The sequence below is a fragment of the Phyllopteryx taeniolatus genome, chromosome 6 (assembly GCF_024500385.1).
Source record: "Phyllopteryx taeniolatus isolate TA_2022b chromosome 6, UOR_Ptae_1.2, whole genome shotgun sequence".
Taxonomy (NCBI): Eukaryota; Metazoa; Chordata; class Actinopteri; order Syngnathiformes; family Syngnathidae; genus Phyllopteryx; species Phyllopteryx taeniolatus.
The window spans coordinates 24,561,618-24,586,896 of NC_084507.1; the positions used below are offsets into that span (position 1 = coordinate 24,561,618).

Below are 25,279 nucleotides of genomic sequence, written 5' to 3' on the forward strand. Positions count from 1 at the left end.
TGCAATCTGCTAAAAGTAGCCATTTTAGTTCTCAACATTTGCTGTGTAATTTTAAACCAAAATAGGCAGGCCATAACCATGATGTCGGCTGCGCTTCTAACGGTTTATGCTCACACACAGATTGCTGACATGGTGATAAATGACAGACTATGTGAAATTGCGCCCTTTCTAGACCACTTCGCAAAAGATAGAATTCTCCCACATTGACCCCTCAGCTCTACTAAAATCACTCGGTCTATGGGCCTGACAGGCCCCACCAATCCAGCCCACCTCAGGTCTTTCCTTACAAGCTCCACAGCTCTGCATGTCAATCCTGAGTTCCAAAGAAAAAACGTTCTTGTCGCTGGCGAATCAAAGATGCCCTCAAAGATGCCATGTTGCATAGTGAGGATGCCACTTGGTACCACCTACCATCCAGCAGTTACTACGGCCAAATTGTGATTTCTATGTTTCTCAAACAGCACAAATTTGAATTTGGCCCTGAAATGCTGGAACAAATTACATTTGAAGGAACTCAGGCATTTGACATCACCAACACTAAGGTGTCAAAACCCCTGTTTGCACATTGCGGCTGTGCTCCAGACCTTAACTTAGTGGCCCTAACCATTCTCGACCACGACATGATTTTCAGCCGAGCCTCACTGCTCTACCAAAAGACCCAGGAGCGGCGGCGTTGCTCAGAACAGCACTCCAATGCTTGCCTGAGGTCTTCCGGTAGAAAGGAATGGCTGAGCTCGAAAAGGTCCCTGCTCAAACACCGTGCAGGAGATCCTCCCCCTCTGACCGAAAGTTCCCGGACCTCCTTGTTTCCTCTCTGACTTAGACTAAGTTTCCTTTCCTTTGTACAGACTAGAACACCTGCCTCTCACCTCTTCCTTTTGGTTACTATTTGAGTGGTTCACCCCTTATAGTAGAGTTTTTGTTTTTCCCTTTTTCTTGTTTTTGGAGACTCCCTCTGTTTGCTTGGAGGGAGTTGAGCTGAATGACGTTTTGGTTCTTTTTCCCTTCTCGTCTCCTCTTTCTCTTATTTTTGAAGAGCCCTACAAAGACTCTTCGTCAACATTCGTGGTAGTCTTTTCCCCTGTCTCTCTCAACTGCACAATCTCTTGACCTCACCACATAGAAACAACGTTGACATCTATATTCACATATAGACACAAACATTGAGAAAGAAGCTGTCATGGACACCTGTTACAGCTGAAAAGGGGCAGTGGTATGCACTAATGTTGTACTCTGGTAACTGCATTGCTGTGTGTGCCTGCCAACCGGTGCTGTCTTCCAAGGAGACGTCGCCGGGGGAGTGAATCTGAAGTATGTGCGCCCTGTGTCGGGCTTCCTCGTCAGCTTTTCACCCTGACCCACAAGCTCCTGCTAGAGTCAGCCTGGTCAATGCCAGATCGCTTGGGAATTAAACATGTATCCTTAAGGATTTCTTCATATCTCGGGAACTGGACTTCCTCTTTATCTCAGAGATCTGGCTGAGTCCAGGTGAGTCCTGTGTCTTTACGGAACTTTTATCTGACGAGTGCTGCAATTTAAATTCTCCCCGGACATCTGGCCCGAGGTGGAGGAATTGCGACAGTTTTTAAGAGTGATTTTAAATGCAAACAGATATCACTATCACCCCCCGCCAGCTTTGAACTGAGTTGGTTTGAACTGGGACATTCACACACGGTGTTGTGTGCGGTAGTTAATCCATCCATCCATTTTCTACAGCTTATCCGGGTCGGGTCGCGGGGGCAGTAGTTTCAGCAGGGACGCCCAGACTTCCCTCTCCCCAGCCACTTCATCCAGCTCGTTCCCAGGCCAGCCGAAGGATGTAGTCTCTCCAGCGTGTCCTGGGTCGTCCCCGGGGTCTCCTCCCGGTGGGGCATGCCCGGAACACCTCACCAGGGAGGCGTCCGGGAGGCATCCGAATCAGATGCCCCAGATGATTCGGATTCGGTAGTTAATCTGCCTCCTAAATATAATTTATGACTTTTTAACTGGCTTTTCTATGACCGGGTTCTTGTTGTTGGTGATTGTAATTTTCACCTGTGTTGCCCAAAGAACCCTTTAGAGGGACCGTCGAAGCATCAGACTCTTTTCATTTTGGCCAGTCTGTAATTGGGCCAACACATGAACGTGGTCACACACTTGATCTTGTTTGATCCTATGGTTTGTCTGTTTCTAATCTGGAGATCTGTAATGCTTTTTTTCTCTGATCCTATGCCTGTACTGTTTGAAACTGCTGTTTGCTGTCAAACAGTCAAACCTCACGCTACCGCTCGCAGATGTCGAGTTATTAACTCTTCCACTGCTGCTTACTTCTCGACTGCCTTCAGTCAAATATATGCCATACCTGTAAGTGTGTTCATGACACTGAGGCTCCGAACTCTTGGTTCCTGGACACCTCTCACACTGCTATGAACATTGCGGCTCCATTAAAAACTAGAAGGCAAAAAACTAAAACAGAGGCTTAGCCCCGGCTGAATGAAACAACCCGTGCTTCCAGAGAGGCCTGCCGAAGAGCTGAGAAAAACTGGAAAAAGGACAAATTATTAAAAAGGGTCATTTCAAATGTTGCGAGACTCCTGGCGTCATTACCAATCCACTGTGAAAGAGGCTAAGTAAAAATATTTTTCTGATATTGTTCTGTTAAACTCCCACAAGCCTTGTGTGCTGTTTAAGGGTATCAACTCTGCCTCGAATGCATCACAGACTGTTGGAATTGAGGGTTCCCCGGCTATGTGTGAAAACCTTCTTCACTTTTTCCCTGATAGTCGCTTCTTCCAGAGCACTTATTTCACCCCTTAGCTTTTATCCTTCAGAGTTTGTCCCCTGCTCTGCTATTTTAGACCATTTTGAGCCTGTGACCATGCGAAATTGTTGGTCATTTGAAGCCCTCGGGTTCACCAAGTGATATTGTCCCTCCCCGACTTATTAAGGAGGTTTTCCCCATCTATTGGGCCATCATTTACTGCAGTTATTAATAGTAGTCTGTCTGCAGGAGTGGTTCCCATTAATCTTAAACATGCCGTTGTGCAACCTTTGTTAAAAAAAAATCCCAGTTTTGGCAAATTTTAAGCCTATCTCCAAATTGCCTTGCCTTTCTAAAATCTTGGAAAAGATTGTCTATTCCCAGTTTATGGGAAAATATTATTGAGCCTTTCCAATCCGGTTTTAAAACATTGCACAGCACCGAATCAGCACTTTTAAGAATTTTTAATTCCATCTTTTTTCCTACTGACCACTGTGTTTCCCTAGTACTTTTAGAGCTGACTGCAGCTTTTTTACATGGCATCACGATTGCTTGTTTCGAGCAGTGGGTGGGCATCAGAGGCACAGCACTTGAATGGTTCTGCTCCTACCTGTCTCAGCGAACCTTTTGTTTTAGTCTTGCTGACTCTGTGTCCTCCACTGCTCCCCTTCCACATGGGGTGGCACAGGGTTCTGTGCTCGGCCCTCTCTTATTTTCCCTCTATTTACTCCCACTCGGCTCATTTCTCAGGAAGCAACTTTTCATTGCTATGCAGATGACAGTCAGATCTTTGCCCCACATAAAACGTCAGACTCCTACTGTGCTAAGCTAGATTTGCATGAGTCCTTATATGATATTAAGGCCTGGATGTCTCTTCACTTTTTAAATTTTAATGAAAAAAAAGACAAGAGGTCACGATCTTTGGTGGAACTTCTTTGACCCCCCTAGTTGATTTGGGTCCCTTAGCACAATATCAAGAGTCCATCATTCACAACCTGGGTGTAAAAGTGGACACAGACTTTAAGTTTGACACCCAAATTAAAATCTAGCTTTTTCAAGTTAAGGCAGCTAGCAAAAATCCAATGGGTCCTTCAGAAACAGCACTTTAAAATAGTAATCCACGCCTTTGTGACCACTCGGCTGGATTACTGCAATGCACTATTTATGGGGGTTAGTGGGTCCTCCATTGCTCGTCTTCACCTGGTTCAAAATAACTGGCACAAGAATGTCTTGAGGATATATCACCCATTTTAGCTTCACTCCACTGGCTGCCTGTTCGTTTTAGGATTCATTTTAAAATTATTTGATTTGCTTAAAAGCCTTGAATGGCCTTGCCCCACCGTACTTCTCTGAGCTACTGCACCCCTGTATGGTCCCAGCTGCACTCTCAGGTCAGCTGACCAGCTACTCCTGACAGAGCAGAGAGCCAGGCTTAAACGAGCGTTTGCTGTCGCAGCTCCAAAACTGTGGAATGTTTCGCCACCCCACATCAGACAAGCCTCAGCACTGTCTCATTTTAAATACTTGCTTCAAACCCATCTTTTATCACCAGTTAGCGTGTCTGATGTGATGTATATGTGTTGTGTTGGCAGTGCATTTCATTTTATGTCATTTTAATCATTTTATTTTATTGTTTTTAATCCTTATTTTGTGTTTTTATTGCATTGTACAGCACTTTGGGAACCTTGTGTTTGTTTAAATTGTGCTATATAAATAAAGTGGATTGGATTGGATTGGATCTGGTGAAAATGATGTCAATAGCACCTTTGGAAATATATTTAGTGAGAAAAAGGGTGACGTGTTAAATACTTATTTCAGCCTCTGTATTTCAGCCACACACACATGGGTGGAGCGGTCAAAATAGTTTGGAAGATGGCGGCTCGCATGGCTGCAGCGTCGCGCTGACTCACTCTCACTCGAGAAGTCAGTGAGGCAGGACACACCGTTTGCGTCAAGCTCTTCCAGTGATACAGCAGCCAATCATCTTGCAGCGAGGTACAAGTACAATAGTAATGGGAGTTACATATTACGAAACAAGTGTAATAAGTAATAATAATAATAATGAAGTGTTACTCAATGGGATTCGTAATTACGTTCCGGCGGCATACGATGCTCCTCTTCGGTGCACTTTTTGTACTTTTTGTTCCCTGCTTGTTTATGAAGTATCGTGTGAGGACCTTAAAGAAATGAACTACCAGCACCAGATACTGTTTCGACTGTCTTTCATTTATTTACATAAGATCCCAGACGAACGTGAGACCAGCGTAACGTGTTTATATCTCTCCAACGCAAGATCTCTGGTGCATAAAACGGACTTCCAAGTCATTCATGTTCTGCACCAGAGATCTTGCATTGGAGAGATCACAACTCAATGCAAATTGCTATGTTCGTACAAGCTTTGTTAGCTTTGGGCAGCCGTGGCCCAATGGTTAAGATCATCGCCTGCCACCGTGGGGGACCTAGGTTCAAAACCCCGACTGGACCATCCGCCAACATCCCCCGGACTCACGGCTGTGGTGTCCTTGAGCAAGACACTGATACCCCGAAATGCTCCCCGGGCGCTTCAGCTGCCCCCTGCTCCAGTGTGTTCCACTAACATGTGTATGTGTTCACTGTGATGGGTTAAATGCAGAGAACAAATTTCGTGTGCATGCATGCATGTTCATGACAATAAAAGATGATTCTTCTTCTTCTTCTTCAAGCATGTCAGTGGATATAATAATCATATAAGACTTGTTTTATTTTATAAGTTGAGCTTTGATTTAGGAGAGTAATGATTAGATCAGTGTTTTCCAACTTTTCTTGAGCCAAGGCACCTATTTTACATTTGAGAAATCTCACGGTGAACCAGCACACAAAAATATCCAAAGTATGAAGACGGAAATAATGATCTTGTCTCAATTTCGTCACAAATAGTGTGAAATCTGGGCTTGTTTAGTGAAACACAAAGCTGACATATTTATAGACAGCCATGATTTATTCTGTTGTATGAATTGCAACAGGTGGACACACAAGCTTATTGTACCTTTTTCCCTACAATGGACGAGCATTTAATTGTTCTGACTGTCCCAAAACGATAGATAGACGAACAAAGATATAGTTCTGATAAATAAAAATAATGAAAATAATAATAATTATACAGGCGGCATGGCGGCCAACTGCATAGCACATCTGCCTCACAGTCCTGAGGACCGAGTTGAAATCCGGCCTCGCAAGTGTGGAGTTTGCATGTTCTCCCCATGCCTGCATGGGGTTTCTCCAGCTACTCCGGTTTCCTCCGACATTCCACAAACATGCATGGTCGGTTAATTGGTGACTATAAATTGCCCGTGTGAGTGTGAGTGTGAGTGCGAAAGGTTGTTTGTCTACATGTGCCCTGCGATTGGCTGGCGACCAGTTCAGAGTCAGCTGAGATAGGCACCAACACACCCACGACCCTAGTGAGCCTAAGCGGTACAGAAAATGGAGGGATGGATAATAATACAAAATATACAAGCCATAATTTACTTTATTAAAAGTTAATGTGTACTGAACCAAACCGAAAACCGTCACCAAAAAAAAAACGAGATACGAACCAAACAGTGAATTTTGTGAACCGTTCCACCTCTAAAACTGTATATACTGTATACAGTATCGACAGGAAGTGGAGCAGCTGGAGCTGTGGTGGGGTCGACAGAACCTGGAGCTGAACACGCTCAAGACTGTAGAGATGATCGTGGACTTCAGAAGGCATCCTTCGGCACAGCTGCCCCTCACGTTGTCCAGCTGATCTGTGTCAACCGTCGAGACCTTCAAGTTCCTGGGAATTACAGTCTCTCAGGACCTGAAGTGGGAGATCAACATAAACTCCATCCGCAAAAAGGCCCAACAGAGGATGTACGTCCTACAGCTTCGAAGGAAGCACGGCCTGCCACAGGAGCTGAAGAGGCAGTTCTACACAGCGGTCATCAAATCAGTCCTGTGTTCAACCATCATCGTCTGGTTTGGTGCTGCTACAAAACAGACTGCAACGGACAATCAAAACAGCTGAAAAGATTGTCAGTACCCGCCTACCTACCCTTGAGGACTTGCACGCTGCCAGAACCAAAACAAGAGTATGCAAAATCCTCTTGGACCCTCCACAGCTCCTTCCCTCAGACACGCGCTATCGATCAATGCAAACTAAAACAAGCAGACATTCCAACAGCTTCTTCCCTCTTGACATTAACTTCTGAAACAGTCAACTTACAATTCCATTGTAACATGCTGCCAATTTTTTTCTTGAGATTGTAGTCACATCTCTGTCAGGCCAAGTATACATGACTCGTGCACTCACTGTAGTCGTCTCGCCAACCTGCACTCCTTGCATATCTGTTGTTGACCAATACTGGCCACACATGTGCTTGAGAAGTATCTGCACCATTTGCACAATTGACATTGTCCCAGATTATCACACCACTAGTCACTTTAAACTGCATACATTTCTTGAAGTCTCTGCGCCATTTGCACAATGGTCACTGCACCAGACAATTCTTCTATTAGTCATTTCAAACTGCTCTAATTTCGAGAGGACTCAGAATCCTTTTGCACAATTGTCCCAAAAAAAAATACAATTGTACCGGCATTACCACATTACTGGTAACCTTTCATTGCTCAGTGACTGTGTTTTTATGTCTCAAAAGTATTTTCTGTCAATTGACTGTCTGTTGTCGTACTAGAGGATCTCCAACTACTGGAGACAAATCCCTTGTGTGTTTTTGACATACTTGGCAAATAAAGATCATTCTGACTCTGATATACAGTGCATATACTGCATCATCCTCTCTAACACCAACTGTCTTTATGTCTTTCCTCACTACATAATCATAATCATAATAATAATGCATCTGTGGCACTCTCCCTAGGCATGAAATCATATTGTTGCTCGCAAATACTTTTGTCCTTAGTCTAGCCTCACTACTCTTTCCCATAACTTCATTTTGTGGCTCATCAACTTTATTCCTCTATGGTTCCCACAGCTCTGCACATCACCCTTGGTCTTGAAAATGGGCACCAGCATACTTTTAATCCATTCTTCAAGTATCTTGTCACCCTTAGAATTCTGTTGAACAACCTGGTCAAAAACTCCACAGCCAACTTTCCAAGATGGTTCCATACCTCCACAGGTATGTCATCAGGATCCACTGCATTTCCATTTTTCATCCTCTTTCGTGGCTTTCTAACGTCCTCCTTACTAATCATTGCTTCTTCCTGGTCCACCACACTTGCCTCTCCTACTCTTCCTTTTCTCTCATTTTCCTCATTCATCAACTTCTATCCAGCACACCACTGGCACCAGTCAACACATTCCCATCTCTATCCTTAAGCACTCTTACCTGCTGCACATCCTTTCCAGCTCTAACTTTCCGTCTGGGCAACCGATATAGATCTTTCTCTCCTCTTTTAGTGTCTAGCCTAGCATACATGTCATCATATGCCTCTTGTTTGGCCTTTGCCACCTCTACCCTCGCCCTGCGTCGCATTTCCATGGATTCTTGTCTCCTCTCCTCGGTCCTCTCATTGTCCCACTTTTTCTGAGCTAACCTCTCTCCTTATATGATATCCCTGTACCTTAAGGTTCCATTCCCATGTCTCCTTCTCCCCTTTCCTACCAGAAAGCACACCAAGTACTCTCCTGCCTGTCTTTCTGATCATCTTAGCTGTAGTGGTCCAGTCTTCTAGAAGCTACTCCTATCCACCAAGAGCCTGTCTCACCTCTTCTCGAAAAGCCACACAAAACTCTTTTCCAGCTTTCACCACATGGTTCTCTGCTCTGCTTTTGTCTTGTTAATCTTTCTCTCCAGCATCAGAGTCATCTTACACACTACCATCCTATGCTGTCAAGCTACACTCTCCCTTACCACTGTCATGGGTGTGTGTTCCGGTTGTTGTCTTCCCCCTGTCTCATACACACCTGCTCCTGAGAGCATCTTCACCACCTGTGCCTCGTTCACCCTAATATCCTCTTGCATTTAACCTCGTTTCTCATTCTTTCTAGTCGCCAGTTCGTTGTACCTTTTTGTCGCGTTCCAGCATTCCTTGTTTCCACGTGACAGACTCACAATAAGACCAGAGCCTGTTCCGTTCATGACAGTACGAATGGCCATAACATGGACCCAGCAGACTCAGACCCGGTGCGCAAAGCCCTTCAAGCGCAGGGTCAACGCCTCTCAAAGCAGGATGAGCAGCTTGCTGCCCTCCACCTTCATCTAGAGGGACTGTCAGAGCATCAGGACAATATGGTGAGACACGTAGCCTTACAGTTTGAAGTGCTAATGAATATGCTTCGAAAGAAGGAACCAGCTGGTACATAGTCGTAAAGACTATGGAGCAAATGTTTCAGTTTTCCACACCAGATCGTGAGGCAGCTTGCTCCCTTGTAACCTTATGACAAGGCAAGCGCAGGGTTTCAGATTACGCGATGGAGTTTCACATTTTAGCAGCTGAGAGTCAGTGGAATAATAGGGCACTGCACGATGCATTTTTTCATGGACTATCCCCCCGCCGTCAAGGATCATTTGGTCCCACTAGACCTGCCGACCGACTTGGACACTCTCATCGCTCTCGCTGTAAAGATCGACAAGAAGCTTTTGGATCGTGAGCTGGACGGAGTTCGGCGGAGGGCTGCGTCACCGCGCACTTGGAGGACGAGCCTCGGTGACCAGCTAAACCAAAGCAGATCCCCTGTTGCCAGTCTCAATCCACTGGCTAGCGTCACCACGGATGAACCCATCCAACTGGGCAGGTTCCGTCTCTCCCCTGAAGAACGTCAACGCCGGCTGAGGGAAGGGCGGTGCTTGTACTGCGGGCAGTTGGGTCATTCCGTGAGCAACTGTCACGTCAAGGTTGCCGGTGCCGGTAGCAAGGGCATGGGAGAGGTGAGACAGAATTTCATTAAGGAAGACCCTGCCCGGGTTCTTCCTAAAGTGACACTATGCTCTCCTGATTAAGAAATTCATACACCTGTAATAATTGACTCTGGTTCTGACGCAAACTTACTCAACTCCCTCTTCGTTAGACGTATGTACCTTAGAACCTTTCAAATAAAACGCCACCACAACGCCTATGCTGCAGACGGCAGTTTTATGAGCAAGATCACCAGGACATTAAAGACGTTTTTTCCAAGTCCAAGGCCAAATCCCTTCCGCCCCACAGACCTTATGACTGGAACCACACCTCCACGAGGGAAGTTAAGCTCTCTTTCAGGGCTGGAACACAAGGCTATGAAGGAATATGTGTATGAATCACTGGCAGCCGGGATTATTCGCCCAACTTGTATGTGGAAAGAACATAAGCCAGATGCAGTAGACTGCGGGAGCCGGATTTTTCTTTGTGGACAAGAAGGACAAGACTCTGCGACCCTGTATCGATTACCGGGGTCTCAATGACATAACTGTGAAAAACAGGTACCCTTTTCCTCTCATCTCCACCACCTTTGAGTTCTTGGAGATGGCCAAGGTTTTCACCAAACTAGACTTGAGAAATGTGTATCATCTAGTCAGGATAAGGGAGGGGGATGAATGGAAAACAGCATTCAACACACCAACGGGACATTGGTGATGCCTTTTGGACTAACTAACGCTCCAGCTGTGTTCCAGTACTTTGTCAATGATGTCTTGCGTGACATGTTGAATGTGTATGTTTTTGTATATTTGAACGATATTTTGATATTCTCCCCGGATGAGGAGATTCACATCATTCATGTCCGCTCTATGTTGCAGCAGTTACTGCAGAATGAACTATATGTCAAGGCTGAGAAATGGGAGTTCCAAAAGGCGTGTTTCTTTTCTGGGGTTCGTGCTGGCTCCAGGTGAAATCAAAATGGACCCTTGCAAAGTTGATGCCGTGACTAATTGGCCCACTCCCACGTCACGCAAAGACGTACAAAGGTTCTTAGGGTTTGCTAATTTCTACAGAAAGTTCATTAGAAATTTCAGTTCTATAGCCTCGCCTTTGCATGATCTTACCTCGCCAGACAGACCTTTCGTATGGAACCTGCTTTGTCAGGCAGCTTTTCAGAAACTTAAATCGAGCTTTACCTCCGCTCCCCTCCTCACTTTGCCAGATCTCAAACAGCAGTTTGTGGTAGAAGTTGATGCGTCTGATGCCGGTATAGGAGCAGTGCTCTCCCAGAATGTGTCAAGGATGGTGAATGACATCCTTGCGCTTATCTCTCAAAAAAACTGACCCCAGCCGAGAGAAATTATGACATTGGTGACCGTGAACTTCTCGCAGTCAAGGTGGCTTTGGTGGAGTGGAGGGACTGGCTAGAGGGGGCACATACTCTGTTTTTAGTATGGACAGATCACAAGAACCTGGAATATCTTAAGTCTGTTAAGAGATTAAATGCGAGGCAGGCTTGATGGGATCTGTTTTTCACTAGATTCAATTTCACGTTATCCTACCGACCTGGTTCTAAAAATGGTAAGCCAGATGCTTTATCGCGCATTTTCTGCGCAGAGAATTCTTTGTCCGAAGTCATGTTTAGTTTCTGCTTTTGTTTGGGACATTGAGACTGCGGTAAAGGAGGCCCTGAAGAACACTGAGAACAGGCTTTATGTGGTTCTGACCTTAAGGGGAAGAGTGATCCACTGGGCTCACACTAACCGGACTGTATGTCACCCAGGCATTGCCAAGACTCAATCTGTGGCCGAACAGCGCTTTTTGGTGGCCCAATGTTCGAAGGGATGTTACCAATTATGTCAATGCTTGCCAGGTATGTGCTGCCTCTCGTAAACGTCCTTCTGGGGAGTTGCGACCCCTGCCAATACCACAACGTCCTTGGTCAGACATCTCCGTAGACTTTGTGACGGGATTACCGGCCTCGAAAGGAAATACCACAATTCTCACAGTCGTGGACAGGTTCTCTAAAATGGCACTCTTCATTGCACTCCTGAAACGCCCCTCAGCTCAAGACACTGCCGAGTTAATGATACACCAGGTATTCAAGTTCCATGGTTTCCCCAAGAATGTGGTATCTGATAGGGGTCCTCAATTCATTTCACAATTTTGGAAGGAGTTTTGCACTCTCATAGGTGCTACCGTCAGTCTGTCATATTATATGGTTTGGTTTGGTTTGAACATTTTGGTGTTTAAATACACAATGTATAATTCATCTGTTTTAGGTTTCAGTTTTACAGTAAACTTCGACTTGGGGTTGTAGTGCATTGTGGATCTCACTTTTGTCTTCCATAGCTGCTTTAGGTGGTATCCCTTCGCGCTTGCTATATGGAGGCTGAATATAGTATCTTACAGTCTACTGCATCCATGCTCATCTGGCTTACTTTCTTTCCACATACAAATACACACATTTTACAGGAGTGACAAATAAACATCTTCAAGCAAGCTCCCTTGCCATCTCTTTTAGAGAACTTTTCACTATCTGTCGAACTGCACAGAAGTACCGGTATACCGTGCAATCCTGCCAGCATCTTAGAACAGTTTAATCCCCCATTTCTGTATTCAAGTTATTGCTGTCCATTTGAACACACATTATTGTGTATATTTATTTATTTATTGACAGAAATTCATGTGAGAAAAAGGTATCATTATTATCATTTTGCTTTTCTTTGTTGAACTGTCGGTGGAATTATGTTGAGGGATTGTTGGGGATTGTAGCAGCACAATCAATAACTGACACCCACACAGAATTATGTCTCTTTACCTACCTCACTAAGTTCGCGGGCTGCTGGAGCCTATCCCAGCTATCTTCGGGCGGGAGGCGGGGTACTTCCTGAACCGGTCGCCAGCCAATCGCAGGGCACATAGTAACCAACAACCGTTCGCACTCACATTCACACCTACGGGCAACTTAGAGTCTTCGACCAACCTACCACGCATGTTTTTGGGATGTGGGAGGAAATCGGAGTGCCCGGAGAAAACCCACCCAGGCACGGGGAGAACACGCAAACTCCACACAGGCGGGGCCGGGATTTGAACCTTGGTCCTCAGAACTGTGAGGCAGATGTGCTAACCAGTCGGCCACCGTGCCGGCGTCTCTTTAACAGTAAATTTTCAAACATTTTCAAGTATAAAATATGAAAGTGTATTGCTAGGACAAGCTCATGGAAGTAAGTGTACTCACCTCCAGGGAGCTCATGGAAAGAGTCGATACAGTTTCATTCTTGGTCATCACAACAGAGTTTCCAGATTCTGCTCCATTACAGGTGCTACTGTCCACCTGAGAGTCTCTTGACAGGTTTTCTAGGTTGTGCGCAGGGGAATCTCTCTCTGAGCATGACACACTGATCTGGTCAGCAGGCAGGCTCTTCAGTCCAAATCCAAGCACTGGCTCACCACTGACAGAGTTAGCCAGGTGGACGAGCCTTGTCTGAGGCAGCTGCTCACCACTTTTCTGATACTTGGTCGGTTGCTCTTCTTCGCCCTTGGCCGGCCTTAGGGTGCTCGTATTTTTGGTTGGTAAAAGGACTGGCCCCGGAGCTTTGCCAGTGCCCTCACAACTGCTTCCTTCTCCATTCCTTTGTGGACGCTCACCATCTAGCTGCTTAAAGAGCTCACTGTCACAGATGTAAATGGAATTGGCACCTAGCAACTCAGTGCTTATTCCTTTAGTGGTACATTTCTCTCTGCGTAGAGTCAGTGTGTGGCTGGTATAGTCTGCCCTGTTCTGGAGGTGGACTTTGGCCATACTGGCTGGCATGGTATTGAAGTTAGATCCCCTTTGAAGGGTTAGAGCCCCAGAAGAGGCCTTTTCCTCTTCCTGGAGGGAGGAGTTCTTCACAGTACCTAGATGAATAGAAAAAAAGATTTGAAAACGGTTGGGAAATTGAGGACAAAATCGGATGTAGGTCTATAGTTAGACCTAAATTTAAAAAGCAAAATGCTGAACATTGACGTGTGATGCTAGCCAACTTTTGATTTGGTCAACTTCAGTCAAAACTGTCGCCTCCATTCAAAATGTACTTTAATATGTTAAAATTGTCATACGAGTTTAAGCAAAAGTTATCCACTCTAATATTTATCCTTCAAAAACAATAAAACACTTCATTTTCATAGCAAATGAAAAAGGGTCAAACAGTAAACGTGGATACACTGTGTATCTATTTTTAACACCGTCGAACAAGTATTAAGTCTGTTCTGCACCGTACATTTTGGGCATTGCAGACAAAGCTGGGCGATGGTGAGAAAAATCACTTATCGCGGCTCGAAAATGGTGGTTGCTCATCTCGCAGTGAGGCAGGAGAAAAGAGGCAAGAAAAGGCTGCATCATAGTGATGAAAATGAACAGTGTGTGTTTTGGGGAAATAGCGTTGCGGTCAGCTCAGTCTGGAGAGAGAGAGAGAGAGAGCGAAAGAGAGATGAAATCTTTCGGAGAGGGAGGATGAGAAGGATAAGTGAGAGGGTGGAGCCAGCTAGGAAGAATAGGAGTTTCCCTTTGTGGGAAGGCTTAGTTGATTTGCCGACTCCTAATAAGGTAAGGCGAACCTATCCGACAATATTTCCCACGCATTACGTTTGCTTAACAAGAACTGTATTTTTCACTTCTTTCACTTCTTCTTGGGTGTTCATCGTGTTGTGAGGAATAACAACACCTTACTGGGAAAGGCCAAATGACTGTAGGATCTTCTGTACCATGCGAAGAGGTCTTTTTCGAAGGCCGGAGAGAGGTTGTGTCAAAAATTGTACAAATATATACAATTTAAAACCAAAAACTGTTGAGTGAATAAAAAAAAAAGAATACATTGTTCTCTGCTCCGTATGTCATTGTCCAAGTTATTCAGTGCCCTCTTCCGAGTTCCACAAGCACTTGCACTGTCCTCTGCCTGCATCGCCCATGCCCTTTTTGCAAATGTGACAAAACAATTGGAAATGCAACCTGCCGTATCACACGAGACTTTCATTTTTGGAAAATGTATGCACACAGAATACAGTACAACACACTCCATACCAAAATATTTCCCACATTTCATGTCGAGTAATTTGCTCATACATTCGTTTGCAATTCATAGTCATCCCCACGAACCATAGCAGACACAAACATGATGCGGTTGGTTAAGGAGCGGCAAGCGATGATGAACCACCTGGCGAGCAGGTGCTTTCGTGCGCCCGTGAAGCTTTGAGATCAACCTTCTCTCAATTGGCTTAAGTGGTTCCATGCCTCACGAAGCTTCATCTCACCTTCACTACTGCGGAATTAAAGGACGCATCTCACAGTAGCTCCGTCTAAACCAATGAGAATCCCCACCCGCCACACACACGCACACACACGTACAATTCACTGCATCCGCACAGTCACAGGCACGACCGTCAACAGCAAACACAAAAGACCTGGAGAAACCGAGGGGGAACATTACTTCATGCTATCGTCTGATATTTATTACCTTTCAGAAAAAGTTTGGTTTCTGGCTGAGGTACGCAGATGGCTTCTCTAATATCCCAAATGTCTTTCATTGGGGCATATTTTTGAATGCAAATATTTCAAACACAAATCTTACTGTTAGCTACTACCAGTTGATTTAGAGGACAACATGTTTGTTTTTTTTTTTTTAATAACTCAATAGGCTGTTTGGAAGGGACTCAGCTATTACGATATATAATAGCCCAGGAAGTCGACCTCCAAAATGTATGAACACACTTCTCTTCTGTGAAGAAAGTTCCTCGAAAGGATTCAAAAGGGCAATTATGAAATGAAGTCGAACACTAAAACACATTTACCTGATCTGCAGGCCATATCAACATCCTTCTCAAAGTCAGTCTGGTGACAAAATATCAAAGGAAATACATTTTATTCCAAATCGCCAAAACAGATTATACAGATAAGATGACATAGATACAGTCTTATCCAAAAGGTGTCATACATAATAATAATAATAATAATCCCGGTTCAGATGCCAGGCATTTGTGATATAAAATATATATAAATACAATCATGTTTCCAACTTGACATATACCCTGTACAACTCCATTTATTTTTGTAGTCTTGAATGTAAGAATAATAAACATCTGAGATCATTGGGTTGCACAAGTGTGCACACCCTCACGACTGGGGACGTGGCTGTGTTCTGAATTTACCGATAACATTGACACTCATGTTAAATGGGAGTCAGCACACACCTGCCACCATTTCAAGTGCCTCAGATGAACGCCAAATGAAGTTGAGCTGTTCTAGTAGGCTTTTCCTAACATTTGTTCTGTTTTTTTAATGGGAGCCTGAAGGTTTTATGCTAACACCGAGTGGTATTTGGAAGTGCGCATAAGGCCGTGACGAAGGCCGTGACGAAGGCCGTGACGAAGGCCCCACCTTCCAGCTAAAAACAAATCAGCCCCAAAGCTTCCTCGTCTTTCCATCAGTTTTGGAGGGACATCTATTCTTGGTCATGTTACTGCTGTGCCTCGTTTTCTCCACCTGATGATGATCGTCTTCGCTGCGTTCCATAGTATATTCAATGCCTTCCCAATTCTTTTGTACCCCTCCCCTGACTAATACCTTGAAATAATTGGATTCTTCGGATGCTGTGGAAGCTCTCTGTGGACCCCGGCTTTTGCTACAAAAATGTCAGTAAGACCTACTAGAACATCAGAGACACTTTAAATGGTGGCAGGTGTGCGCTGAGTAAAAAACAACAGCCTGGAATTTAAACGGATGTGCAAAAAATGTTTACGCCCACTGTAGATCGAGCAGTCGGCAGATAGATAGATAGATAGATAGATAGATAGATAGATAGATAGATAGATAGATAGATAGATAGATAGATAGATAGATAGATAGATAGATAGATAGATAGATAGATAGACGTGAATGGCAATAGACTACAAGTCAACCCATCAATAAAAAAATACATTCAGTATTTGAATTTCTTCCACGTGTAAAATGATTCCCATCTTTTTGTTCAAAACAGGCATATCCGATGTTTTGTATTTATAGTTGATGCTAAATGCTACAAGGACCCTCATCAAAATGACCGAGTACAAAACATGTCGTCTTAACAGGTCGAGCATGGTAGATAGAAAATCCATATGCGTACCACAAGCTGAGCATGTCCATTCTGGAATGATCCACCAGAATCCCCATTCCCATCTTCCTGGCGGTCTACCACACGGCACTTTACTGCCTCCTGAACCTGTTTAACACAGCACAGCTCCTGGCTTTACTTCTGGTGATGATGTTAAACACTTCCTAAAGACTGGATGAGCCCAACTTCATGAATGACTGGACATTTGACGCTTATCTTTGGGTTTTATTGGCTATTTTATATTGATTCGATCTTTCAGATTTCAAACTAAATATGGGTCATTTTCATATAATTTGAGCAATCATGGTAACTTTTCCTTTTGAAAATCAATTAGCGTCACAGATCGGAGTATTTGAATTATTGCTAGTTTTGAATCCGACAAAATGTCACCCTTATTTCTCAGAAAAAAATATATTCCCGAGTAATAGTTTTCAAACTTTTGAATGCCGTCTTGACCGTTCGGTGTCTGAAATGAAGTTCATGATTCTTTCACGATAAATCATTGATGCACGCAGAAGATTGCCTGCCAATATGTGCCCGCCCGCCCGCCCGCGATTGACTGCTGACCAGGCCATGAGAGGAGCCTCTCCGAAATTGAGCTGGGATAGGCTCCAACTCATCAATTTTCCATTATAAATAGTACAAATGATCAAATCAAAATAATAATCGTAACTGAATTTCCCCTTGGTGGCTCTATCAGTACAGTCGATGTTATTCGATCCCAGCTCTGTGCCGGAAATAGCTTTCATTATTATAAGGCACTCCAAAAACACGAGCAGCAGTTTCGTAACGTTGTGTCATTCATCTAATGACGATGGTGACGAGCGTAGAGCTCATTGACGCCCTAATGACAGCATCAGGTGTTTCGTGTTATCTAATGGATGGATTTGAATGGGCTGTCTGGAAGCTGGGGCTGGACCGGAAAAAGTAAAAAAATTAAAATAGCACCTGACAAAGGCCACCCCTTGACTCCTAAATGTTAATGAGACATTTGGGAGCAAGAGCATGGTGACGGAATGAGTGCAAAACCTTTAGAAATCGTCCTCTTAAGAGTAACAACACAGTAGTTGAATGCACTGAACCTGAACACTTAAAGAGCAAGGCAGTCACAATTGTCTTGAAGAAAAAAACCAAAAACAAAAAACAGGACAGTAAAATGGACAGTGTTGTCGCCATGATTATGTCAAGGTACCTCTCGTCGCAGGATGCAGTGCACCATGACAATGACAACGCCTTCCATAGAATCAAAGACAGCAAAAAGAATCTGGAATAGTGCAGAGCGCCGGTCTGTGATGGCAAGTACAGCTGACATCCATGTGAGAGCCAGAAGGGGCAAAACCACACAGGAGCTCCACAGTGAAGCCCTGCAAGATGGGAGTAGGGCAGCAGTCAAAGACAGCAGTGACGACCTTTCATCAACAAAACCCAGAAAGCAGATGATTCTGGTGTAGCTTATGCATTCATTGAAACAAACACAGTAATCCCTCGTTAAATGCTGGTTCACTTATGGCGGATTCAGTGCATTTTTTTTTACAGGGTTAGTGTCGTGCACATCTCTGATACAGTCAGCCTTGTTGGCCATTTTGATTTGAATGTGGCAGCAATGACTCACGTACAGTCAAATGGGCTCTTAGTTTTTGCAGAAAAAGAAACTTTACTGAGCGACCTCATCTCGCACATTTGGGGAGTCACCAAACTGCTTGAAGATTAAAAGAACATGATCGGAATGCCACTGTTTAAAACACAAGCCTAAAACAGAGTTTCATGAAATAAACGCACAAATAACAAACCTTAGCCTGACGTACATAGTGCACACACTCATAACAATATGGACAATGAAACACATGCAAGTAAAGAGCAATGTTTAGCTTGATTTCCGATGACTACAGTGCTGTAGTTAAAAAAAATGACCTCAAAGAATTTTGTGAAGCAGCAGGATCTGCCAACCTACTTCCCATAATGCTTTTCGCTAACTACATTGCCAGGATCGTCAGTGAGGCACAGTGCCAATGTCCGCGTGGGCTGTTGTTCACGTCACTCAAGCAAAGCCCACCCACCCTTTATATGCATCTACTCATGTAGAATGTGTGCATGTGTGTGTGTGTCTGTGTGTGTGTGGTAATCTCAAGTGGAAAAATAAAATACCTGCACCTCTCTAAAGTATCACTTATTGGCATTCAATTTCACATGCAAAAATTTTAAATGTATATAATAATACAATAAATAATTGCTTGCTACTTCGCTACTTCATTTATTGCAAGAGCTTTCTGAAACGTAACCCTTGCGATAAACGAGGGATTACTGTGTACTGTTTTCCATAAGTGTAGTTAATGTTCAAAACATAATTCCCATAAAATACACTAATCAAAGCTCCCTGTTTATTTTAATCCATTGGAAAAAAACATTAAGAGCCTTGCATTTCAACACATTTTTGTGCCATAGGCACACCATACATCCAATGCGCTCATATAGATAAATAGATAGATAGATAGATAGATAGATAGATAGATAGATAGATAGATAGATAGATAGATAGATAGATAGATAGATAGATAGATAGAACCCCAATTCCAATGAAGATGGGACGTTATGTTAAAAATAAATAAAAACAGAATACAATGATTTGCAAATCATGTTCAACCTATACTTAATTCAATACACTACAAAGACAAGATATTTCATGTTCAAACTGATCAACTTCATTGTTTTTCAAAAATAATTATTAACTTTGAATTTTATGGCTGCAACACGTTCCAAAAAAGCTGGGACAGGTGGCAAAAAAGTTGCGGAATGCTCATCAAACACCTGTTGGGAACATCCCACAGGTCAACAGGCTCATTGGGAACAGGTGGGTGCCATGATTGGGTAGAAATGGAGCTTCCCTGAATTGCTCAGTCATTCGCAAGCAAAGATGGGGCGAGGTTCACCTCTTTGTCAACAAGTGCGTGAGAAAGTAGTCGAACAGTTTAAGGACAATGTTCCTCAACGTGCAATTGCAAGGAATTTAGGGATTTCATCATCTACGGTCCATAATATCATCAAAAGGTTCAGAGAATCTGGAGAAATCACTGCATGTAAGCGGCAAGGCCGAAAACCAACATTGAATGCCCGTGACCTTCGATCCCTCAGGCGGCACTGCATTAAAAACCGACATCAATGTGTAAAGGATATCACCACATGGGCTCAGGGACACTTCAGAAAACCAATGTCAGTAAATACAGTTTGACGCTACATCCGTAAGTGCAACTTGAAACTCTATTATGCAAAGCAAAAGCCATTTATCAACAACACCCAGAAACGCCGCCGGCTTCTCTGGGCCCGAGCTCATCTTAGATGAACTGATGCAAAGTGGAAAAGTGTTCTGTGGTTCGACGAGTCCACATTTCAAATTGTTTTGGGAAATTGTGGACGCCGTGTCCTCCGGGCCAAAGAGGAAAAGAACCATCCGGACTGTTATGGACGCAAAGTTCAAAAGTCAGCATCTGTGATGGTATGGGGCTGTGTTAGTGCCAATGGCATGGGTAACTTACACATCTGTGAAGGCACCATTTCTGCTGAAAGAGAAACATATGCTGCCATCCAAGCAATGTCTTTTTCATGGACGCCCCTGCTTATTTCAGCAAGACAATGCCAAACCATATTATGCACATGTTCCAACAGTGTGGTTTCGTATTAAAAGAGAGCGGGTACTAGACTGGCCTGCCTGCAGTCCAGACCTGTCTCCCATTAAAAATGTGTGGTGCATTATGAAGCGTAAAATACGGCAACGGAGACCCCGGACCGTTGAATAGCTGAAAATGTACATCAAGCAAGAATGGGAAAGAATTCCAGCTACAAAGCTTCAACAATTAGTGTCCTCAGTTCCCAAACGTTTTTGGAACGTGTTGCAGCCACAAAATTCTAAGTTCATGATTATTTGCTAATGATTATTTATCAGTTTGAACATGAAATATCTTGTCTTTATAGTGTATTCAATTAAATATAAGTTGAACATGATTTGCAAATCATTGTATTCTGTTTTTATTAATGTTTAACACAACGTCCCAACTTCTTTAGAATTGGGTTTGTGTATAGATATATAGATATGTATATTGTGGCTGAAATAAGTATTTAACATGTCACCATTTTTCTCACTAAATATATTTCCAAAGGTGCTATTGACATGAAACTTTCACCAGATGTTGGGAACAACCCAAGTAATCCAGACATGCAAAGAAAGTAGAACAAATAAGATCAGAAATGAAGCTGTGTGTAATAATGTGAAATGACACGGAAAAAGTATTGAACACATGAAGAAAGGGAGGTGTAAAAAGGCATGGAAAGCCAAGACAACACCTCAAATCGATCAATAATCATACAGCAATCCAGCCCCTTGTCAGTGCAAGGGAAAATCAGATGGTTCAGTCCTAATTGATGGCCTACAAAAAGGTCTCATTGCCAAAGTGAGAGTCAAGACGCATTAATGATGGGTAAAGGCCTCTTTATACTCGCGCGGTGACGAGAAAAATGGTGACGTATTCAATACTTATTTCAGCCGCTGTATGTGTGTGTGTGTATATATATATATATATATATATATATACACACATACATATTTGTGTGTGTGTATAATACACACACACACATACATATATATTTACATATATTTCATGCATGTATGCTCAAGGTGTCTCAAACAAGCTGTAGAAGATCTACTTTTATAGGGAAGGGAAGGAAGGGTGAGTAGTGAGGGGAAATGGGTATCATGAGGCTGGTCCAGAAAGGAAAGAAGACCAGAAAGGGACAAGCAGGACAGAGGCATCCTATCAAGAGCTATCCTTCGTTAACAGTTATTTTCAGGAAGGTTCACTTTTTTGGGTGTTTAACTTTCAACTTGTTCTTGTCAACATAACTTTGACATAAGGGGGGAAAAAATAACAAAGGCCCTTTTATCTTGTAATAGATAAGATATTCCAGATATCCAATCAGTAGAACCTCGCGGTATTGGTCGACATTGAAGCCTTAGCAACGCCCTGTCCAAAATGAAGAGCATCTGATCAAAGAACAATGGGTATTGTGGAATTATGTATTAATGCTACTGTAGATAAATACATTTCGTCTTAAATTGGGCTAACCATTCTTACGTGTGTGAACCGAGTCTATCAATTGTTATTGCATTGCTATTACATGATATACATTTGGACTCCAATTCCTCCTGTGCCTTGAATCACTCTTAGCCTAAAACATACTGGGTGAAAATTCAACCGATTAGTAAACAAAATATATGCTTTTTACCAGTTTGTCAAAGTCAAACAGCTAAATTGTCCATATGGTGGGAAGGGGAAAAAAAGGATACAATACATAAAACAGTATCTAAAAGGTTTAGATGCTACCAAAGTTATACAGTAAGTCAGCATTGTTTGTTTTAAAACAACAAAGATATAAATTTTTTCATAAAGAACAGTTGAGCCCAAATGTGATTGAGTACATTCATTATGTTCCTTGACCTTGTTGGTAATTCTAATTCAAACCTGTCCAAAAGATCCTTATCATATTAATCACGATGCAATGACAACGAAATGTTATTTACTTATGGCTGAGAAATGAGTTTGAGGGCAGCTGAATTTAATAGCAACCTTTTGGCCTCTATTTTCATACGCGCAAATGTCGGAATATGTGTGCGAGTGCAAGGCTCGCCGTGCATGTTTGCCAATTTTGCAGACCGTTCTGCCCCAAGCTGGCAGTTCCCTTGGAGATGCGCCCCCACGGACATTTATGTCATGAATGTCGTATGTTCTTGTATGTTAAGTCAAATATTTTCAAATACCCTCGGTATGAATGCTGAGAGTGAAACGCTGTCTCCACACACACATATATATATATATATATAGATACATACTTAATAAATTAATAAAATATAATAATTGACAATTTGTCATAGGACCATTTATGTGTAACAACAATAACTGCCAAATGACAAAATATTTACATGTGAATATTTAGTCCTGTGACATATTGTGTTGACATTGTAGAAGTTATCATCAGTGAAGAGTCAGAAACAATTACGGCGCTAAAAGGTGACGGCATTAGGACACCATCTAAAATCTTCCTGTTCATGGCAAAATTGTTTTGGTGCTCTTCGGTTGATGTCCATTTAAAAAGTAGTAACACATAGTAAACGGTTTTCATATAAAGAATTATAACAAGCTAAAATCAAATCAGCTGTGCTAGTATTTTTCATACCTTACACATGGATCATCAGTGTTAGGAATCGGGATAGGTATGGCATAGTGGGAGATTAAAACTGATGTTCCAACACATTAATATCAGATCATGCAGTTGAAAATAAAATACCCATCTACAAAGCACACGCACGCACACACACAATCAACTGTTACTTTAAACTCTGTTCCGAACACTTTACGAATATGCTCGTCTGTCACCGCAGAGGAAAAAAACACCAAATTATTTTTCAAATCCCAAACTTGACTCCCCTTTGAAATATATTTCAATATATTATAACAGGAAGGCCAAATCCTTGATTTTTGCTGTAAACTAAAACATTTTGGTTTGACATCAAACTATAAGACGAAGGCTTAATTTTTCAGGTTTTATTTCCGGTTATTCTCCATCTGGATTGGATAGACAATTTAGATGATTAGAAGAGGACACTTTTTTGGAACCCCTCCATTTTTTTGTGAGCAGAAGTCGTGGAACATGTGACTGGCAGCTGTGGTATGTTGCCAAAGCGTATTGTACCGCACTGATTGACAAACAATAAATAGTGCTACATGTCCACGCTTAGTTGCAGATTGGAGTTTTGCCTGTGGAGACTACCTTTATACTCGTTTGGAAGTGTCCCCAAGATAGAAAACATAAAGGTGTCTATGGGCGAAAAACAAGTGCCGCTACAGTAAATGTGATGAAAGAAAAGATGGAAGATCAACCAAGTCAAAAGAAGGCTCTAATTTGGCCTGATTATCGGCATAAGTGCACCCCCGCTTAAGACACCTGTAGAGACACCAGCAGCAACCTCCAAAAGGCAGGTGTGAGGGTCACAAACATGACAAGATGTATGAGATGGCGCAAGAATAGGAACGTCAGACTGGAGAACTACAGAAGCGAGCTGATGTCAATGCTGGGTTCCAGTCTTATGGACTGATGAGACGAAGGCAAATATTTAGAAAAGTGATGGAAAGGCTAAAGTTTGTAGAAATGTTCCTAATTCTCAATATACAAGCTCATCTAGCCACGCAAGCCTGTATTACCTCCACCAAGTTTCGAGTGGAAGGAATGTTATGGCTTGGGCTTGCATGGCTTCTTCTGGAATGGGCTCACAAACCTTCACTGATGAACACCATAATGTCAGTAGCAAAATGATCTCAGAAGCATAGAGGGGGGAAATCTTACCATTAATAAAGATGCAACTATCATAGTTCAGGCAGCAAGAAAAGGAGCCAAAAGGCACCGGCAAAACAACAAAGGAGATCATCAGGGGGAAGAAGTGACATGTTTAAGACTGGCCAAGACGAAAACCCCGTAGAGCATGCTTTTAACTGCAAAGGTGGACGCTGAAGGAAGTCAAACATCATGAAAAAGTCTGTTCCGTAAAGCTCACCTATTTTGTTACCGTACAAATAATGCTAAAGTTGTATATCTGACCCAGATACAAAATACACGTTCATAAAACCTCAGCGTTGATCTCGTCTCATATTTGTCTTTTTTTTTTTATGTCAAACCAGATGTTACAAAGTGCCTACTACAAAAATGACAGAATTTGTGTCAGGGTTCCGATACTGGAGGAGCGGCAGGTGCATATTCTGCATTGGATACATACATCTGAGGGGGAAATGAGAGTCTGATAATGAAAACAGAACCAATCAAGTGAGGGAGAACAGGAGAGGTGTAAGGTTGAGGAGAAGATAGAGGTAGGAAGAGTTAAGGAAAAATAATTAGCGGGACTAACATGGCGTTACTGGTAGCTGTGGTGGATACGTCAGCCGACGAGATAACTCCACACTTGGCACATTTGAGCGTCATATTGTACAGTGGCACTGTCATCTGACTGCAAAGTCAAATTAACACGCTGTAACAACAACACAAACAGATACAAATGCACCCATACACAGATTCATACACATGTACGTGTACAAGCACGCAAAACCAAAACAGTCACGCGAACGATGAGTCACAGTGGTCTCGCACAATCTCTCTCTCAGGGCCGTGAGCCGGCTCAGACTGTTTTTCTTGGCTTTATGTGCGCAACTCAGCAGAAGATGTAGAAAGGGACAAGACTGTCAGCGCATGTTCAAAATAATCATGTTCGCCTGAAGGGGTTGGGACTCCGTACTGGGCGCTTGACATTTTACCAGCGAATCATTCATCTGCTTGTATTACAGAACATTGAATATTACATATGCACGGTGATTCTCCTTCTTGATTGCATGTGTAGAATGATGACAAAATTGGATCAACTGGATTTCCTGCGGGCCTTTAGGGAAAATTCACATTTGAATTTCTTGGATACAAATAGTCACCGATGGTGTCGCGGTCCACTCGCCTGACTTTG

At 43.0% G+C, this 25,279-nt stretch overlaps 1 protein-coding gene across 10 annotated transcripts in view; it reads right to left on the reverse strand.

The window, feature by feature from the left end:
- LOC133480183 (adhesion G protein-coupled receptor B1-like) overlaps positions 1-25,279 on the reverse strand; it is a 274,432-nt gene that overhangs the window by 51,039 nt on the left and 198,114 nt on the right. For 9 of the 10 annotated variants that reach the window (XR_009789207.1, XM_061777930.1, XM_061777926.1 and 6 more), the window contains 5 exons: positions 24,677-24,775; positions 17,924-18,095; positions 16,744-16,839; positions 15,434-15,473; positions 12,843-13,504 (listed from right to left, as the gene is read on the reverse strand). Coding sequence is in view for 9 of the 10 variants with exons in the window: in XM_061777930.1 (XP_061633914.1) it covers positions 12,843-13,504; positions 15,434-15,473; positions 16,744-16,839; positions 17,924-18,095; positions 24,677-24,775 (1,069 nt within the window). In the remaining variant the exon portion in view is untranslated. The remainder of the gene's footprint in view (positions 1-12,842; positions 13,505-15,433; positions 15,474-16,743; positions 16,840-17,923; positions 18,096-24,676; positions 24,776-25,279) is intronic. The other variant, XM_061777927.1, reaches the window with a different exon arrangement.